We start from the raw sequence: 17,452 nt of genomic DNA on the forward strand, positions 1-17,452 counted from the left end.
ATGCTCAAGAAGGACAGCAATCTGGCAGTCATGTTCCACCAGCTGCAGCATACTGCCAGGTTTGCTCCAGTGATGAGGAGGGAGGGGATGATGAGGTCACTGACTCCACAGGGGTGCCTGATAGGAGAGAGGAGGAGGAGGAGGCACATCTCCAATGAGGCAGGATGCCCTCCGGGGACCAGCTTAAGGGCAGCACACCGACTGAATCACACCACAGAGCTCCGCTGCCTCTGCGCGTTATTCCAAAAGTTCTTTGGTGTGGGCCTTTTTTGAGACAAGTGCATCAGATCGCACCGCTGCTATTTACAACATATGTCTCAAGTGTATCTTGCGTGGCCAAAACATCAGCCGCTTGGGCACCACATGCTTGATCAGACATATGTTGACCTGCCATGCAGCTCGTTGGCAAGCATACCTTAAAGACCCACACCAAAGAACAAAGCGGACCTCTCCTTGCTCCTCATTAGGGATGAGCTTGATGTTCTATTCTAACGTATGTTCGACTGGAACATCAGCTGTTCGCACATTCGGTGAATACCGAACGTTATGGGCCGTTTGCACCAAATTCGTATGCCACTCACGGCCCACAATGCACTGCGCCATCGCAGTGCATTGCTTGCTCATGATTGGCCTAGCACGCACTGTGACCCCGCATGCTTGGCCAATCACAGCGCCGGCAGCGAAGAGAGCAATAATTGTCCACAGGTAATTATAGTTCAGGGGGTTTAGTACACGCCCCACAGCGCGGCGGCCTTGTGTAGGATGCCCCCCTCAGGGGAGTTTAGTACACGCCCCACACTATATAAGGCCGCCAGCGCGGCGGCCTTGTGTAGTGTGTTCCGGCGTGCAGAAAAGAGCTACATAGGCAGGGACAGTGTGTTCTTTTCTCAGGCATCTGCAGGAGTTAAAGTGGGTGTTGTGTGCCTCCAGCACAGTATACACCTGTATCTACCCTTTATTGCTGGTGTTCTCTCATACAGGCATCTGCAGAAGTTAGTGGGTGTTGTGTGCCTACAGCACAGCACAGTATACACCTGTATCTACCCTTTATTGCTGTTTTTTTTTTAAACATCGATATTATTAGTTGTGTTTTGACCTACATAAATGTAGCACTGCCCCCTAGGGGACTGCTTGGAATTACCTGCTCATCTGCACTGCCATGACTTTATAAACATTCCAACCCACCTGGCACTCTGGGTTCAGACATCTTGGTACCGCTGCAAAGTAATGAATCAGACAACTCAGTGTATTTAGATTCTGATAGTATTTACTTTAATCGGCTGGAAAGGGTGGTACTGACATATAATCACACATATAAGTTGGACTTGATGGACTTTTTTCAACCTGAACTACTATTTAACTATGTAACAACAAGGAAGGAATAAATCTGCTGGGCTTTGGGCTGACAGCACCAGCTCAGCAAAAGTATTCCTCCGAAAGTCAAAACAAGGTAGTAAAAAAGAACAGAACAAGAAAAGGGGGGCCTGGACTTTTTAGACATGAATAATCCAATATGCTGATAAAAATTCCATTTATTATAAATAGAAAAATATAAAAAACTTTAGAGCAAGAACATATCTCAGAGTCAAGAAAATATATATGGTATCAGTATGCAAAGCCTATACATAGGTAGACTATACAATTCTTGAATAGTGGGCCACCTAATGGTGGTAACAACAAATGTAGCAGCTCATTAACTATTGAATTAAACACTGATAGGCTATGTAGCAACTTGCAACTAATTATACAAATATTAGAGCTCTACATGTTATGTGACTTGCGCTTCTTCAGGAGCATCATAGGGAAGGACTTGCTGAAAAACAAAAGCAACATACGGAGATATATACAAATTATTACATCATCATAGAACAAATAACAAATGTGTATGCATATAATAAAGTGAACTAAGTGTCATGATGCCGACCTAGAGCCACCATTAATCTAGTGAAAATAACTGACCTGCCACCACAAGATAATAGCCCATAATTGCCCTTGTGGTGGCAGGTCAGTTGTTTTCACTAGATCAATGATGATGTAATAATTTGTATATATCTCCGTATGTTGCTTTTGTTTTTCAGCAAGTCCTTCCCTATGATGCTCCTGAAGAAGTGCAAGTTGCGTAACATGTAGAGCTCGAATATTTGTATAATTAGTTGCAAGTTGCTACATAGCCTATCAGTGTTTAATTCAATAGTTAATGAACTGCTACATGTGTTGTTACCACCATTAGGTGGCCCACTATTCAAGAATTGTATAGTCTACCTATGTATAGGCTTTGCATACTGATACCATATATATTTTCTTGACTCTGAGATATGATCTTGCTCTAATGTTTTTTATATTTTTCTATGTATAATAAATGGAATTTTTTATCAGCATATTGGATTATTCGTGCCTAAAAAGTCCAAGCCCCCCTTTTCTTGTTCTGTTCTTTATTCTTTATATGCAATTTTGGGACGTGGCACTGAACATATTAGCAGTATCCACAATACCACTCTGTGGTGATACGTTTAACATACTCAAGGTAGTAACAAATATACAGCATGTTATAAACACTACCTTTAAGAGGTAATACTTTCCCCCTATAGATGAATACTACTAAAACGGACTAGGCTGGCTCAATAAAGAGAGCTCAGGCCTTGGTGTGATGGGATCAGGGCCCTTGTGTAACTCTAGCATTAATGTCCTCATTGCAGAGCTGATGTTCTTCACCGGTACGTTGGAGCTCATTATTTGTAATCCAATTAGGTGTGGTGATATGTACTAAGTTCCCTGTAGAGAGTAAAGTTAAAGCTTTTAAGCACTGTGTTAAGCTAAATTCAGGAAAGTCTTCATAGGGTGGATGTTTCTGATGTAAAGTGTCCCAGTGATACTGTGACAAGAGTGTGGAGAAAAGATGGGCGATTGGCACTCTCACCAACAATCAGGTAGATGTGCTGTCTTCCGAACAGCTTCTGGTGTAGCGATGCTTCTACAACAAATCCGCCGCTTGGATCTTCCTTTTTGCAGCTTGACACACCGACTGATTGGTCACTGTATTGGTGCAGTAAAGTACACACGAAAGGGACTTATGTCCGACAGACTTCCGAAGGAGTTCTGCCGGAGTTCTGCCGGAGTTCCGACAGAGTTCTGACGGACATTTCGAATGAGCGGACTTGGCCACACACAATCACACTAAACTCCGACGGATTCGAACGTGATGACGTACGACTGGACTCGAATAAGGAAGTTCATAGCCAGTAGCCAATAGCTGCCCTAGCGTCGGTTTTAGTCCGTCGGAATAGCATACACACGAGCGAATTTTTCGAAGGGACCGGGTCCGGCGGAGTTCCGTCGGAAAAATTTGAAGCATGTTCCATATTCTAAGGTCCGTCAGACTTTGGCGAATCAAAAGTCCGTTGCAGCCCACACACGATCGAATAGTCTGACGGAATCAGTCCGTCGGACTTTGGATGTTGAAAAGTCCGCTCGTGTGTACGCGGCATAAGAATGTCCGATGTCAACCTGTGGAGCTAGGCCCTTCTGATGCGGGTGGGCAGATGTTAGACCGTGTGGTAGGCCGTGACCTCTCTCTCCCTGCATGGAGAGGTCTGGTCTGTCTCGTATCAAGCCCAGGAAGAAGAGAGCGACGGGCGGGTCTCTGGCTTCTTTTATAGCTCCTTCCAGCAATCCCTCTGATGGTAGCAAAGATCTCTGGGATATGTGGTGCGGAGGCATGAACAGTTAGAACAGTTATCAGTCTCATGAACTACCCATCCTATAGTTCCTTTGACTGGACTCACAAATATGATGTAATTTAATAGTACTGGGCAGAGGGCACTGAGGGACATGCGATGCATAAAGACACCGGAGGATTGCCGTATTTTTTAACTGTAGTCCACATTGCTACATCAGTAAGCTTGATTTTTTTTTTTAAAAGAATGATAGTGTGTCCTATTAGTCCCATACCTTGGTAGTCCTATTTTCCTTGAATTATTGTTTTATATGCCCATTATAAATAATTCAAACTGATTTTTTTTTTGTTTCACTGTAAAAAAAATTAAGTATTTTACAGATAAAATTGACCAGGCTATAAATGCAGAGGCAAGTTTACCAAGAATGTTGTTGCTTAGAATGTGTCGGGATATCGTGATCACAAATATGTCAGATGGAAGCAACCACCCCATAAAAAAAGAAGAAAAAGAAACGTAGTGCATACTGTATGTATTAGTTCATCATTGATCTGTTGATGGCATACTTGGGTCAAATGGTCAAACTCTAATTATCTGGCTAATATGTTTTGATAGGAAATCTAGACAGAGGAATCAAATCCAAACCCAAGAAGTGAGTGCTAATAATGATTTAGCAACCAGCTTCTCTGTATAACATGACAGCAGTAAAACCATCCAAATACCTCCTTCAACTTTTAGAGAAAATGAGAAAATGAAGGACATTTCTCTTAACATAAAATGAGATCAAGGGGATATGCAGATTTATATATTGTAGGCACACTATGGTGCTCCTTCTAGTCCTGTGGTTTGCCGCTGAAGTCCATTTGAAAATCCTATGCAAATATAGACTTGGTAAAAGTTGGCATATGCATGGGCTAAGCACCCCAATAGTGACAGTGCTGAGGTCTGGTGATAGATCTCTCAGAAACCAAGCCCTTGTTTGTGGGGAGCTTTTAAGTATGTGCATGTGTGCCCCATTTTTAGAAGCAGCAGGCATTTCAGGGTGCAGGCGTGTCAATTCATGGGGTTGAGCAGCACTGATAAGATAGGGACTAGCACTTTACCCACTTCAATACTGGGCACTTTCACCCTCTTCCTGGCCAGGTCGATTTTCTGATTTTTACATTCAGTTGCCGCCATTTGAAGGACAATTGTACGGTCATGTAACACTGTGCCCAAATAACATTTTTAGCATTTTTTTTTGAGACAGATAGAGCTTTCTTTTGGAGGTGTTTAATCACCACCGGATGTTTAATTTTTTGCAAAAAAAATGAAAGAAGACCAAGAATTTTGAAAAAAAATCTGCTATAAAGTGTTGCAAATAAGTATTTTTTTTCTTCGCTGATGTTGGCTGATGAGGCTGCACTGATTGACGCTAATGAGATGGCACTGATGAGATGGCACTGATGAGGAGGCACTGATGAGGAGGAACTGATATGCAGCACTGATGGGCCTTGATAGGTGGCACTGATGGACACTGATAAGATTGGCATTCATGGGGCTGCAATGATAATCAGTGCTCTGATTATCAGTGTAAACAATGTATTCACTTTGCCTTGTCAGACTTGCTGGTTATCGGCTCATCTTTCCTCACTCAGAGGCAGCGTGTGAGGAAAGGAATGACGATAACCAGTAATTCTGTTTACATGTGATCAGCTGTGATTGGACAAAGGGCACGGTGGTCACAGAGCATGCCCGATACGTGCCCCAGGGGGTGTGTAGAAGGCGCAAACGTGGGAGGACATTCATGGACATCCTCCCAGATCTGGAGAGCCCCGCTGTAGTCGTCGTTCAGCCATGGCGCCGTCAGAAAGTGGTTTATGTGCCTGCTATAAAATGCTGTCTTTGAAGTCTGTACACCTACTTTGTATTCTTTGTGTGTAATCTGATCTCTCTTCCATTCAGATCTTTTTTTTTTTTTACAACAGCAGCTGTAACCCGGGCCTCCTGAAAGATAATTTTTGTTTAAGGCAAATAAACATTAGATTTTTTTCTTAGTTTTGAACATTTAAAAAATTTACAAAATAATATTTTCTCTTTAATAAAGCTATTTAAAATGAATCATGGCTACCCCAAGTGGCATAAAAATAAATAATAAATGGAATCCATGAAGGTTTGTTTTTAACCAAAAGCTTTCTCTCCTCCTTATTAATTTCTAGAATGTTGGTAACAGTGGCGGCTGGTGCTCAAAAGTTTTGGGGAGGGGGGCACAAACAAACTGAAAAATACTGAAAACCCCCCCTTCAATTGCAGCCTCACTGTGCCCCTCAAATGCAGCCACTGTGCCCATCAAAAGCAGCCACTGTGCTCATCATATACAGCCACTGTGCCCATCATATGCAGCCACTTATGTCCATCATATGCAGCCACTTGTGTCCATCATATGCAGCCACCTGTGCACATTATATGCAGCCATTGTGCTCATCAAATGCAGCCATTGTGCTCATCAAACGCTTCCACTTGTGCTCATCAAACGCTTCCACTTGTGCTCGTCAAACGCTTCCACTTGTGCTCATCAAATGCAGCCACCACTTGTGCCCATCATATGCAGCCATTGTGCCCATCAAATGCAGCCACTTGTGCCCATCATATGCAGCCATTGTGCTCATCTTATGCAGCCATATGTGCCCATCATATGCAGCCACTTGTGCCCATCAAATACAGCCACTTGTGCCCATCAAATGCAGCCACTTGTGCCCAGGATATGCAGCCACTGTGCCCGTCATATGCAGCCACTGTGCCAACTGCCCCCCCCTCGCAGCTCAAACAGCCCCCCCGCTCATGACTCTGACAGTCCTCCCGCTTGAGGCTCTGACAGCCCCTCCGCTCGCAGCTCTGATGGCCTCCCCCACTCGTGGCTCTCTAACAGCAGCCCCTGCAGGTAGTCCGGCACTTACCGCCAGTCCTGAGTCCACCAGAGCAGCCATGGCAGCGGGGATGTCTGTCCTTGTGTCTCCTCTGTGGCACCTCTTCCTAAGCGCCAGGGCATTCAATAGAATGCCCTGGTGCTTTGGCCAATTGGGAAACGGGTCTGGCAACCTGCCTCCTTGATTGGCAGGGAGGAGCGTTAGTGTGAAAATAGCGAAAATTAATTCGCTATCCTCACACAATTTGGAGGATTCAGCGTGCACCTTATTTTGAAGCCTATTAGGGCCTCTGGCTCTAATCAGGTGCTTGAAAAAGTACCACCCCTCCCGCCCCCGCCATAGGAATCCATGCATCCAGCATCCTGAAAAGGGCTGGGCGCATGGATTGGGGGGAAACGCCCATGGGCCCACAATGCACAGACTGCCCCTGGTTGGTAATAAGGATTTATGTTATTGTGTTACTGTATAAATTAACCTATTGTTATAGTTTATTGAAAAGCTTTACCCATAGCTTTCTTCATTGCTTCATTTCTCAAGCCATAAATAATTGGATTCAACATTGGTGTCAGCAAAGTGTACCCTATGGTAGCAGCTCTTTCTCCAACACCAACTGAGCCACCAGAAGGTCGAAAATAAACAGAAATAATTGTCCCATAGAACAGACAAACAGTTGTCAGATGAGAAGAGCAGGTGGAGAATGCTTTCTGACTCCCATTAGTGGAATGAAGGTGGTAGAGGGCTACCAAGATAAATCCATAGGATAGTATAATACATACGAATGGAATGCCAACAGACACTGCCCCCTCTGTGACGATGAGGGAGAAATTTAAAGATGCATCTGAATCTGCAACAGACAGGACCTGGGAGATTTCACAGAAGAAGTGGTATACCTTCTTCAGCCCAACATATCGAAGAGTAGTCAACATAAGGGTGTGAAGAAGAGAATGAGAACATGCAGCTATCCATGAAATGGCTACCAACAAAATGCATAAACTGTTCTTCATGTTTGAAGTGTATCTCAGCGGGCTGCAGATGGCCACATAACGATCATATGCCATGATGGCCAAGATGTTGTTCTCCAAGTTTCCAAAAGAGATGAAAGAAAACATCTGGCTGATACAAGAAGTGAAGCTGAGGGACCTATTTTCAGAGATCAGGGTGGAGAGAAGGGTGGGAATTGTGCTGGATGTGAAACAGATATCGACCAACGAAAGGTTGCTCAAGAAAAAGTACATAGGGGAGTGGAGAGCCTTCTCATACACAATGCAGGTAAGTATGATCACATTTCCTATGAGGGTTATGAGGTACATGATGAAGAACATAAAAAACAGATATATCCTCATGTGAGGGAAATCTGAGAATCCTAATAGGACAAACTGAAGAGCAGAGAAATTTGTATTGGCCATCTCAAGAGCTAAAGTCAAAGAATAAAAATATAGGAAAGTCAGTAGAGCAAACCAAAAAAATTTAATATACAAAATAGGAGAATAAAGATTATACTCAAATGTATTAAAAATAACCTGGGCTTTGGCAGTGTAATAAGGCAGCAGACAAGCCAAGTATGAGTGGTGTGGAGGATGGCCCAACAAGAGGACCTATGTTTTTTGCTTAAATGGATATATGTATAATATGACATATTCTTTTTCAGCAAGTTATTCTAAGTGGCTTTGAATTAGGGCCCTTTGAAAAAATAGCTTTCTCAAAAACATTGATCAGAACCAATCTGCCTTGGAAGCTAGAATTTGATTGGTGAACTAATGCCATGTACACACGACCGGACTTTTTGACAGCAAAGGTCCGACGGAACGAGTCCGTCGAACAATTCAATCGTGTGTGGGCTCCATCGGACCTTTGCTTGCCAAAAATCCGGTGGACTTTAGAAATAGAACATGTTTTAAATTTTCCCACTGGAACTCCGCGGGACCGAGAAATCCGTTCGTGTGTATGCTAGTCCGACGGACAAAAACCGACGCGAGGGCAGCTATTGACTACTGGCTATGAACTTACTTATTCTAGTCCGGTTGTACTTCATCACGTTCGAATCCGTCAGACTTTGGTGTGATTGTGTGTGGCCAAGTCCGTTCATTTGGAAAGTCAGTCGGAACTCCGCCAAAAGTCCATCGGAAAGACCGTCGGACCTAGTCCCTCGAAAAGACCAGTTGTGTGTACTCGGCATAAGAAGCAGAGAGAGAGAGAGTGGGCTACACAGTGCAGGATTCATGTAGGATCTGACTGATTTCTTTCTACAAAGCCGTGCATGCTTGTGGTGACTTTTCATAATTCAGATTAATATAAACTGAATGAACTTTATGAATAGTGATTAACAGAATTGAGAATTTTTGTTTATCTGAAATTTTGGCAATATACATTGGAGTCAAAAGCAAAATCAAGGTGGTTAATAGTGGTATTAAAGGGTAGGTAAATAGGCTTTAAATTGCTCCCGAAGGGCATGAAATATCTTGGACCTTGTGCCAAGAAAATAGACCCTCATTAGTCTCATTCTTTTATGTTTCTTTTTCACATAATAATAAAAAAAGTAACCGTAAAAATAAAAGGTAAAATAAAACATTTAAATCAGGAATACATAAATAATAATCAAATACACACAAAACCCCCCCAAAATACAAAACCCCAAAATCAAATAAAACAAACGACTTTACACCCATAAAAACACATTTTAGATAAAGGAAAAAAGTAGATTTTCCTTTTTTTCAGTTTGCCAAAGCAGGTTGATGAGAAGAATGGAGAGTTTCTGCTTTAGTGAAAAATAAAATAACGGCAAAATCAGTAATCAAGAAATCAAATCCTACAAATCCACACCACTCATTCTTATTTATCATTTTATAAAAACTAGTATTTGTTGGACAACATGAGTAGTTCATTTAATGCTCCCATTTTTTGCCTGGAATTTCTCCTTACAGTAAGTATATAGTATAATAGTTTATATATATTTTATTGTGAATGAATTAAAAACATAATTTAAAAACAAAAAATTTCAATACTTTTTTTGTCCAGTAATAGTTCGATATTACCTGTTATTATTATTATTATTATTATTATAAAAATCTGTTGTTACACATTGCTGAATATGTCAGAGCAGGAACCCATTTCCCCTCCTTGTCCCTCCTTGCCTGCTCTGTATTCCTCTTTGCAGACTTCCATTCAGAGGACAATCTGAATGACAGCAATTGGCTTCTACTGGGCGCTTTCTTTTAAAACCAAGACTGCTCTTAAATGTGTATTTTTAAAATATGTATTTTATAGATCTTACATAACTTTAAAAAAAAATACTGTGAAACATTGGTTTGAAAAGCATAAGCTAAATATTAATTAACCAACATGTGAATTTTACATTATCTATATCTTTATTGAACTAATGTTTAAGCAGCAAAAAGTTGGGGCTGTTGGCTAATATAACTGGCTAATGCACCACAATTAAGATCTACGACACATCAATAAATAACGCAGGGAGCCTGTATCTTCAAAAATCTATATGTGTGACTGTGTACTGATCTCAGCCCCCTTTAAAATGCTTTGGGGGTAATCTGAAGCAGCTTGCAAATAACCTAACTACACTATATTACCAAAAATATTTACACACACGTGAACTTTAATGGCACCCCAGTCTCAGTCCGTAGGGTTCAATATTGAGTTGGCCCACCCTTTGCAGCTTCAACTCTTCTGGGAAGGCCGTCCACAAGGTTTAGGAGTGTGTCTATGGGAATGTTTGACCATTCTTCCAGAAGTGCATTTGTGAGGCATTTGATTTGTATATTTGTTGGTCCGGGTGGATTCTAAAAATGTTGACGTTTTTTTTAGGAAGATATATATTTGATATACAGTGAGGGAAAAAGCTATTTGATCCCCTGCTGATTGTGTATGTTTGCCCACTGACAAAGAAATGATCAGTCTATAATATAAACAGTAGATTTATTTTAACAGTGAGAGACAGAATAACAACAATAGAACCAGAAAAATGTATTTCAAAAAAGTTATAAATTGATTTTCATTTTAATGAGTGAAATGGGTATTCAATCCCCTATTAATCAGCAAAATGGGTGGCTCCCAGGTATCTTCTAAACAGTTCTAAACAGGTAATGAGCTGAGATTAGGAGCACTCTTTTAAAGAGAGTGCTCCCAATCTCTGCTGGTTAGCTGTATAAAAGACACCTGTCCACAGAATCAACCAATCAGATTTCATTCTCTCCACCATGGCCAAGACCAAAGAGCTGTTCAAGGATGTCAGGGACAAGATTGTAAACCTACACAAGGCTGGAATTGGCTACAAGACAACAGTTGATGATTATTTGCAAATGTAAGAAACAAAAAATAACTGTCAATCTCCCTCGGTCTGGGGCTCCATGCAGGATCTCACCTCGCTGAGTTTCAATGATCATGAGAACGGTGAGGAATCAGCCCAGAACTACACGGGAGAATCTTTTAACTGATCTCAAGGCAGCTGGGGCCATAGTCACCAAGAAAACAATTGGTAACACACTACTCCATTAAGGACTGAAATCCTGCAGCGTCCGTAAGGTCCCCCTGCTGAAGAAATCACATGTACAGCCCGTCTGAAGTTTGCTAATGAACATCTGAATGATTCAGAGGAGAACTGGGGGAAAGTGTTGTGATCAGATGAGACCAAAGTCAAGCTCTTTGGCATCAACTCAACTCGCTGTATTTGGAGGAGGAGGAATGCTGCCTATGACCCCAAGAACACCATCCCCACCGTCAAACATGGAGGTGGAAACATTATGCTTTGGGGGTGTTCTTCTGCTAAGGAGACAGGACAACTTCACCACATCAAAGGAATGATGGACAGGGCCATGTATCGTCAAATCTTAGGTGAGAACCTATTTCCCTCAGCCAGGGCATATAAAATGGGTCATGGTTTGGGATTCCAGCATGACAATGACCCAAAACACATGGCCAAGGCAACAAAGGAGTGGCTCAAGAAAAAGCACATTAAGGTCCTATAGTGGCCTAGCCAGTCTCCAGACTTTAAAGAGGAAGTAAACCCTGATGGGTTTACTTCTTCTTTGTCTCCGTGTAAAGGTAAGGCATAATGGGCTACTATGCATCGCATAGTAGCCCATTATGTGCCACTTACCTGACACAGGAGCCAGAGATGTCACCGCTGTCCCCTGTAGTACGGAGCGTCCATCTTCTTCCGGGTGTCGCTGCTCCGGCCACTCACAGCACTGGAGCAGCGATGACGTCACTCCCACGCATGCGCACGGGAGCTGCCACTAACAGCATATCGCCGTTAGCAGCGGCATGCTGCTAACGGCGATAGTGGTCCTGCATGCTCCGTAGACAACGATGCCTGTCATTTAATAAATATCTCCTAAACTGTGTAGATTTAGGAGATATTTCTTGGACCTACAGGTAAGCCTTAATCTAGGCTTACCTGTAGGTCAAAGTGGTTTGTAAGGGTTTACAACCACTTTAATCCCATAGAAAATATGTGGAGGGAGCTGAAGGTTCAAGTTACCAAACATCAGCCTCAAAACTATAATGACTTGGAGAAGATCTGTAAAAGAGGAGTGTGGGAATATCCCTCCTGAGATGTTTGTAAACCTGGTGGCCAACTACAAGAAACGTCTGACCTCTGTGATTGCCAACAAGGGTTTTGCCATCAAGTAATAAGTCATGTTTTGTGAAGGGGTCAAATAATTATTAAACACTCATTAAAATGCAAATCAATCTATAACTTTTTTTAAATGCTTTTTTCTGGATATTTTTGTTGTTATTCTGTCCAGGGCCGTCTTTAATATTGATTGGACCCTGGGCAAACATTTCCTTGGGCCCTCCCAAATCCCCCTGTCAACAATTTTCCAGGTAGTGTAAGCTCAAGGGGCAGCTGCTTTGGGCCCAGCAACAATGACTGGGCCCGGGGCAGCTGCCCCTTTTGCCCTGCCTTAAAGACAGCCCTGATTCTGTCTCTCACTGTTAAAAATAAACCTACCGTTTAAAATATAGACTGATAATTTCTTTGTCAGTGGGCAAACGTACAAAATCAACAGGGGATGAAATACTTTTTTTCCCTCACTGTATTATAGAATCGCACGGATTCAAATCAGAAGGATTCGTTATTTTCGGATGCTAGTTCAACCCACCTAGAGAAATGGCATGAGTTGATTGGACAATATCGCCTGGTGTCAGGTGCATCCGAATTAATGTATAGAATGAAATTTGTTATCAAACAAATTAAAAAATGTAATTGATTCCCCCATGGGCCTGAACTACTATTGCATCCCGTGATGTCATACTAATGAAACAAATGCAATTGTTGTTTTCTTTATAACTTTTCTTTCGGATTCGTTGACATTCTTTTCTATGTCCATTCGGAAATTTGGATACATCCGAATCTCCGAAAAAAACGAAACAAATTGCACTTTTCTATCAGTTCTATCATTTGATGGACTGGACCGCAATGCACAGATGGTTCTCATCTGTACGCTGTGATGCACTGGCATGGTGCATTGTAGTGCCACTCAAAATGAAAGTCCCAGAACTAGGCAGCACCTAGTTTTGTGTGTTACCATGTGCTGTCATAATGAGCAGTAAAACATGCAAGCATGTAATGTGGGCTATGCAATGCATAAGTCTGTGTTGGCTCTAAAAATATCCCACATAAAAATACAGATTTGGATACTTTTTCCATTTTTCTTCACACTGTATGTTCAGTAAATAGATATACAGTGGGTAGAGAAAAGAATCACCCCCCTTTAAGATTATTATATTTTGTGCTTTGCAGCCTAAAATGAAGACAGTCACAGTTTTTGTTTCATCCAGATGTATTTACTGTATTTGCAACTTATAACAATCCAAGTGAAAGATATAACACCAACATGCCAGAAATGTTTTTTTTTTTTGTTCAAAACAGAATCACTGAGTTGGAAAAAGGATCACCCCCTTGTGTCAGTATTTTGTTGAACCACTTTTTGCTTTAATTACAGCATTTAACATGTTGGGATTTGTCTCTACTAACTTTGCACATCTATCTTTTCAACATTTGCCCACTCGTCTTTGCAGAACTGCTCAAGTTCAGATACATTTGATGATAACCATTTGTGGACTGCAGTCTTCAAGGACATAAACCTTTTTCTCCATCAATCACTGTGTAGTAATTTGTGCTTTGGGTCATTGTCATGTTGGAAGGTAAACCTTCTTCACATTGACAACTTTCTGTCAGAGGGCAGCTGTCAGGTGAGTACTTACCGAGGCCGAGATGCCGAGAGCGGTTCGCCCTTGAGACTACGCGCACCCCGTCCCCCGGAAGTGGTACAGGGAGCTGGTGGCACACAGAGGCACGGGCCAACAGCAGGTATTAGACTTCCTGAAGGAAGGCTGCACAGCTGAACCAAGGTTCAGGAACTGGCTGAGGGTCTGTTGCAGGATGTAACGGGCAATCCAGGTCACAGCAAAGGATCAGGTATTAGAGAGGTAAACAAGTCTGTAAGGCAGGCTGAGGGTCAAACACTTGGAGGCAGGTAATGCAAAGTCCGTTAGGCAGGCCGAGGGTCAAACACTTGTAGGCAGGTAAAGCAAGTCCATTAGGCAGGCCGAGGGTCAAACACGTGTAGGCAGGCAAGCAAAGCCCGTTGAGCAGGCCGAGGGTCAGATCTAGTAGAACAGTAGCGTAGCCAGGAACAGTCCGGGTCACAGCAGGTAGTCAGATACGGCAAACTGGAAACAGGTACAAGCGGGAAGCTGACGACAAACTAGCAACCCGTTTGGACGCCATAGCCCCGCCAGAGCATCATGTCAGGCATGCGCCATTGCACACATCCGTGCACCATTACGCACACCTGTGTGCGATTGTACACACACGAGAGCCATTGCGCACACATGTGCGCCGCTCCATCGGGTCATGCACAAATGTGTGCTGGAGCACCAATCCACCGCACATGTGTGCAGGAACATGGCGAATGCGGCTGGAAAAAACAGCAGCAGATTTTCCTCAAGAATTTGATGGTATTTTGTACCATCATCCATTTTTCCTTCTATCCTGACAAGTGCTCCAGTCTCTGCTGCAGAATAATTATTTTATACTAGGAGGACAAGTGGAACCCCCAATTGAGAGGCGTACATATATGGATGCATTTATATGAATTGTTAGACAATATATGGGCAGCACATTGACAAAGTGGTGTAGTGGGTAGCACTCTCACCTAGCAGTAAAAAGGGTCGCTGGTTCAAATCCCAAACACTACACTACCTGCCTGGAGTTTGCATGTTCTCCCTGTGCCTGTGTGGGTTTCCTCTGCGTACTCTGGTTTCCCCCCACACTCCAAAGACATACTGGTAGGGTAGTTGGCTTCTGCCCAAAATTGGCCCTATTATATGAATGGGGACCTTGGATTGAGGGTAGGGACTGATGTGAGTGTGCAATGTACAGGGTTAGGGACAATTGTAGACACTCACACCCACACTCACTCAGGTTGAACTGGATGGACTGGTGTCTTTATTCAATCTTACTAATTATGTAACTTTGTATATGGTATTATACCCTCTAGAGGAACCACAGGGAGTCCTACCTAACTTTTAGATGTCCTATGTGTTGTCATTTTTTTGTAATGTGAAATATAATTTTAATGAATATTAATAAATTGTTATAAATTTTATATGTGTCTCTAAAGTCCATCAATTTTTTCCTCAACCCAATTCAGCTTATATTGGAAGTTATGTGAATAATGTTAGATCGGCAGTCAATAAGCAAGAATGTTGGTTGTAGTGTGTTATATACAGATAGCCAACAGGAACCTGTATAAGGACATAAAATAATGGCAAAACTGATTGGTAAAAACATGAAAGGCATGTAAAAAAATATTTTTTCGGAAATGTTTCCATAAATATTGCAAAATAAACATTTATGCGCTGAAGACACATCATCATTTTCCTTTAAAATAGCTTAGTTTAGTGTACACAAATCTTTAGTCTATGGATTGTAAGTGTGTTGTAGAAGTATGTTTTTTTAATGCTTTCCTACCTACCAAAATGTAAAAAAAACTATAATAAAGAGGATAATAAAAGTCAATTTGGACAAACCGGAAGACATATTACAATTAAAAAAATGTCAGTCTATTCTTACCAGTTGTGTTTTTTTTCTTTTCAGATAATCTGCATTTCATTAAATATATATTTTTTTTAGTATCCGCATATCTTAGTAGGGTAAATGAGAAACAGAAAAGGATTGGTAGGTAGTAATTTTAGTTATGGATTACAAAGTGAATAAAGAGATTAATTTTAAATTTTGGGATGAGGAATAAATACATTTTCCATTTGGATAAATAAAACAAACTGGAAGTTACACAAGAACTCACGAGAAGTGTTACTGAGAATTCTGTACGACAGCCATGATAAATATATAAAGCCAAGACTATACAACAGGGACATTCTCAGCGATGGGAGACAAGTCCTCAAGAGGGTCTTTATCCCCAAAGCACAATCATAGATAATGAGCTTAAATCCATGTGTCAATTAGATTTTGTTATTGTAAAACTATTATTAACCACAAGAAACATTAACAATTAAGAAAATCACAATCGTAGACTCTTAGGCAAGGTCCTCTTTAGTATTTGGTCCTCACCAGATCTGAATAAAGTGTATTACTTCATATACGCTCTGCATCTTTCATCCCAGACCATGGCACACGACTAATAAAGTTAAATTGGAAACAGCATGATATCTGCCCTATAAGCAAAACTAGCATTGGTCTGTTTAGTCCACCAACCATGAGCCTGTGGCACAAACGTAAAAAGTTTTGAGCAGCTTTAATTAAGGAAATTCATGTGACTCCTCTAGAAAAATCCTGTAATTAATACAAAAGTGGGCAAAAAAAATTTATAAATTGTATAAATTGTCCTTATCATGTCCAACGCAAAAATAAATATATATTTTTTCAGTAAATACGAAATATAGTTTATTATTATTTTGTTTTCTGTTTTTAAGTTGCAATTTCATTTAAAAGGCTCTCCATTTTTTCTTCAATGAAAAAAGCCTGTTTTTATAAAAGTCAATGATCATAAGCAGTAACTAGTCACATATCAATCCCCTTAAGCTGGTCATACACTAGGAGAATTTTTTATTTTAAGAACGTTCATTCAATTTTCTAATCATTAATAGGGTCAAATTGATAATATTTGTTTTACTGTAGTGATGAGTAGAGTGAAGCCAAACAGCCTCTGGTTCAGGTCGTGCCAGAACTCTCAAACATCGCAAAAGTTTGGACGAAAAATTATTTGGGTTTAACAAACATTTATGATGAATTAAACAATTATTGAGTTCTGCTGTGGAAACACTCAGGTGTCTGGAGCCACAGGAACAAATTGACTAGACTTTGAGAAAGGCCAGACTTTCTCAATCTTCTCACCCCTGAAGAACTTCTAAAATAATTTTCATGCTTCAGGAACTGAAATCAACTCATTTTTGGGCAATGGAATGAGAAAAAGCCTTATACTTTGGTAGTCAGTAGAAAGAATAAAACCCTTATGCCCTGTACACACGACCGATTTTCCCATTGGAATAAACTCTGAAGGTTTTTCAGACAAAGTTTCGACGGAATTCCGCTGAAACTGTCTTGCGTACACACGATCACACCAAAGTCTGATCGTCAAGAATGTGGTGATGTACAACACGTACAACAGGACTAGAAAAATGAAGTTCAATAGTCAGTAGCCAATAGCTTCTGTCTCGTACTTGCTTCAGAACATGCGTTGTTTTTGGTCCGTCGGAACAGCATACAGACGAGCGGTTTTCCCAATAGGAATTGGTTCAGTCGGAAATATTTAGAACATGTTCTATTTCTAGGTCCGTCAGAATTTTTTGAAAAAAAAAGTCAGATGAGGCATACACACGATCGGAATATCC

At 41.3% G+C, this 17,452-nt stretch overlaps 1 protein-coding gene across 1 annotated transcript; it reads right to left on the reverse strand.

The window, feature by feature from the left end:
• Positions 1–1,264: 1,264 nt before the first annotated feature.
• Positions 1,265–15,908, reverse strand: LOC143985592 (olfactory receptor 1f45-like). The gene is made up of 2 exons (XM_077484732.1): positions 15,675–15,908; positions 1,265–7,991 (listed from the first exon to the last, which is right to left on the reverse strand). Exons 1-2 carry the CDS (start codon positions 15,712–15,714, stop codon positions 7,066–7,068), a joined length of 966 nt encoding a protein of 321 aa, XP_077340858.1. The 5' UTR covers positions 15,715–15,908; the 3' UTR covers positions 1,265–7,065.
• Between the last annotated feature and the right edge of the window lie 1,544 nt (positions 15,909–17,452).

This window comes from Lithobates pipiens, unplaced genomic scaffold, assembly GCF_037356315.1.
Source record: "Lithobates pipiens isolate NorthernLeopardFrog02 unplaced genomic scaffold, aLitPip1_a1.2 Scaffold_1, whole genome shotgun sequence".
NCBI lineage: Eukaryota > Metazoa > Chordata > Amphibia > Anura > Ranidae > Lithobates > Lithobates pipiens.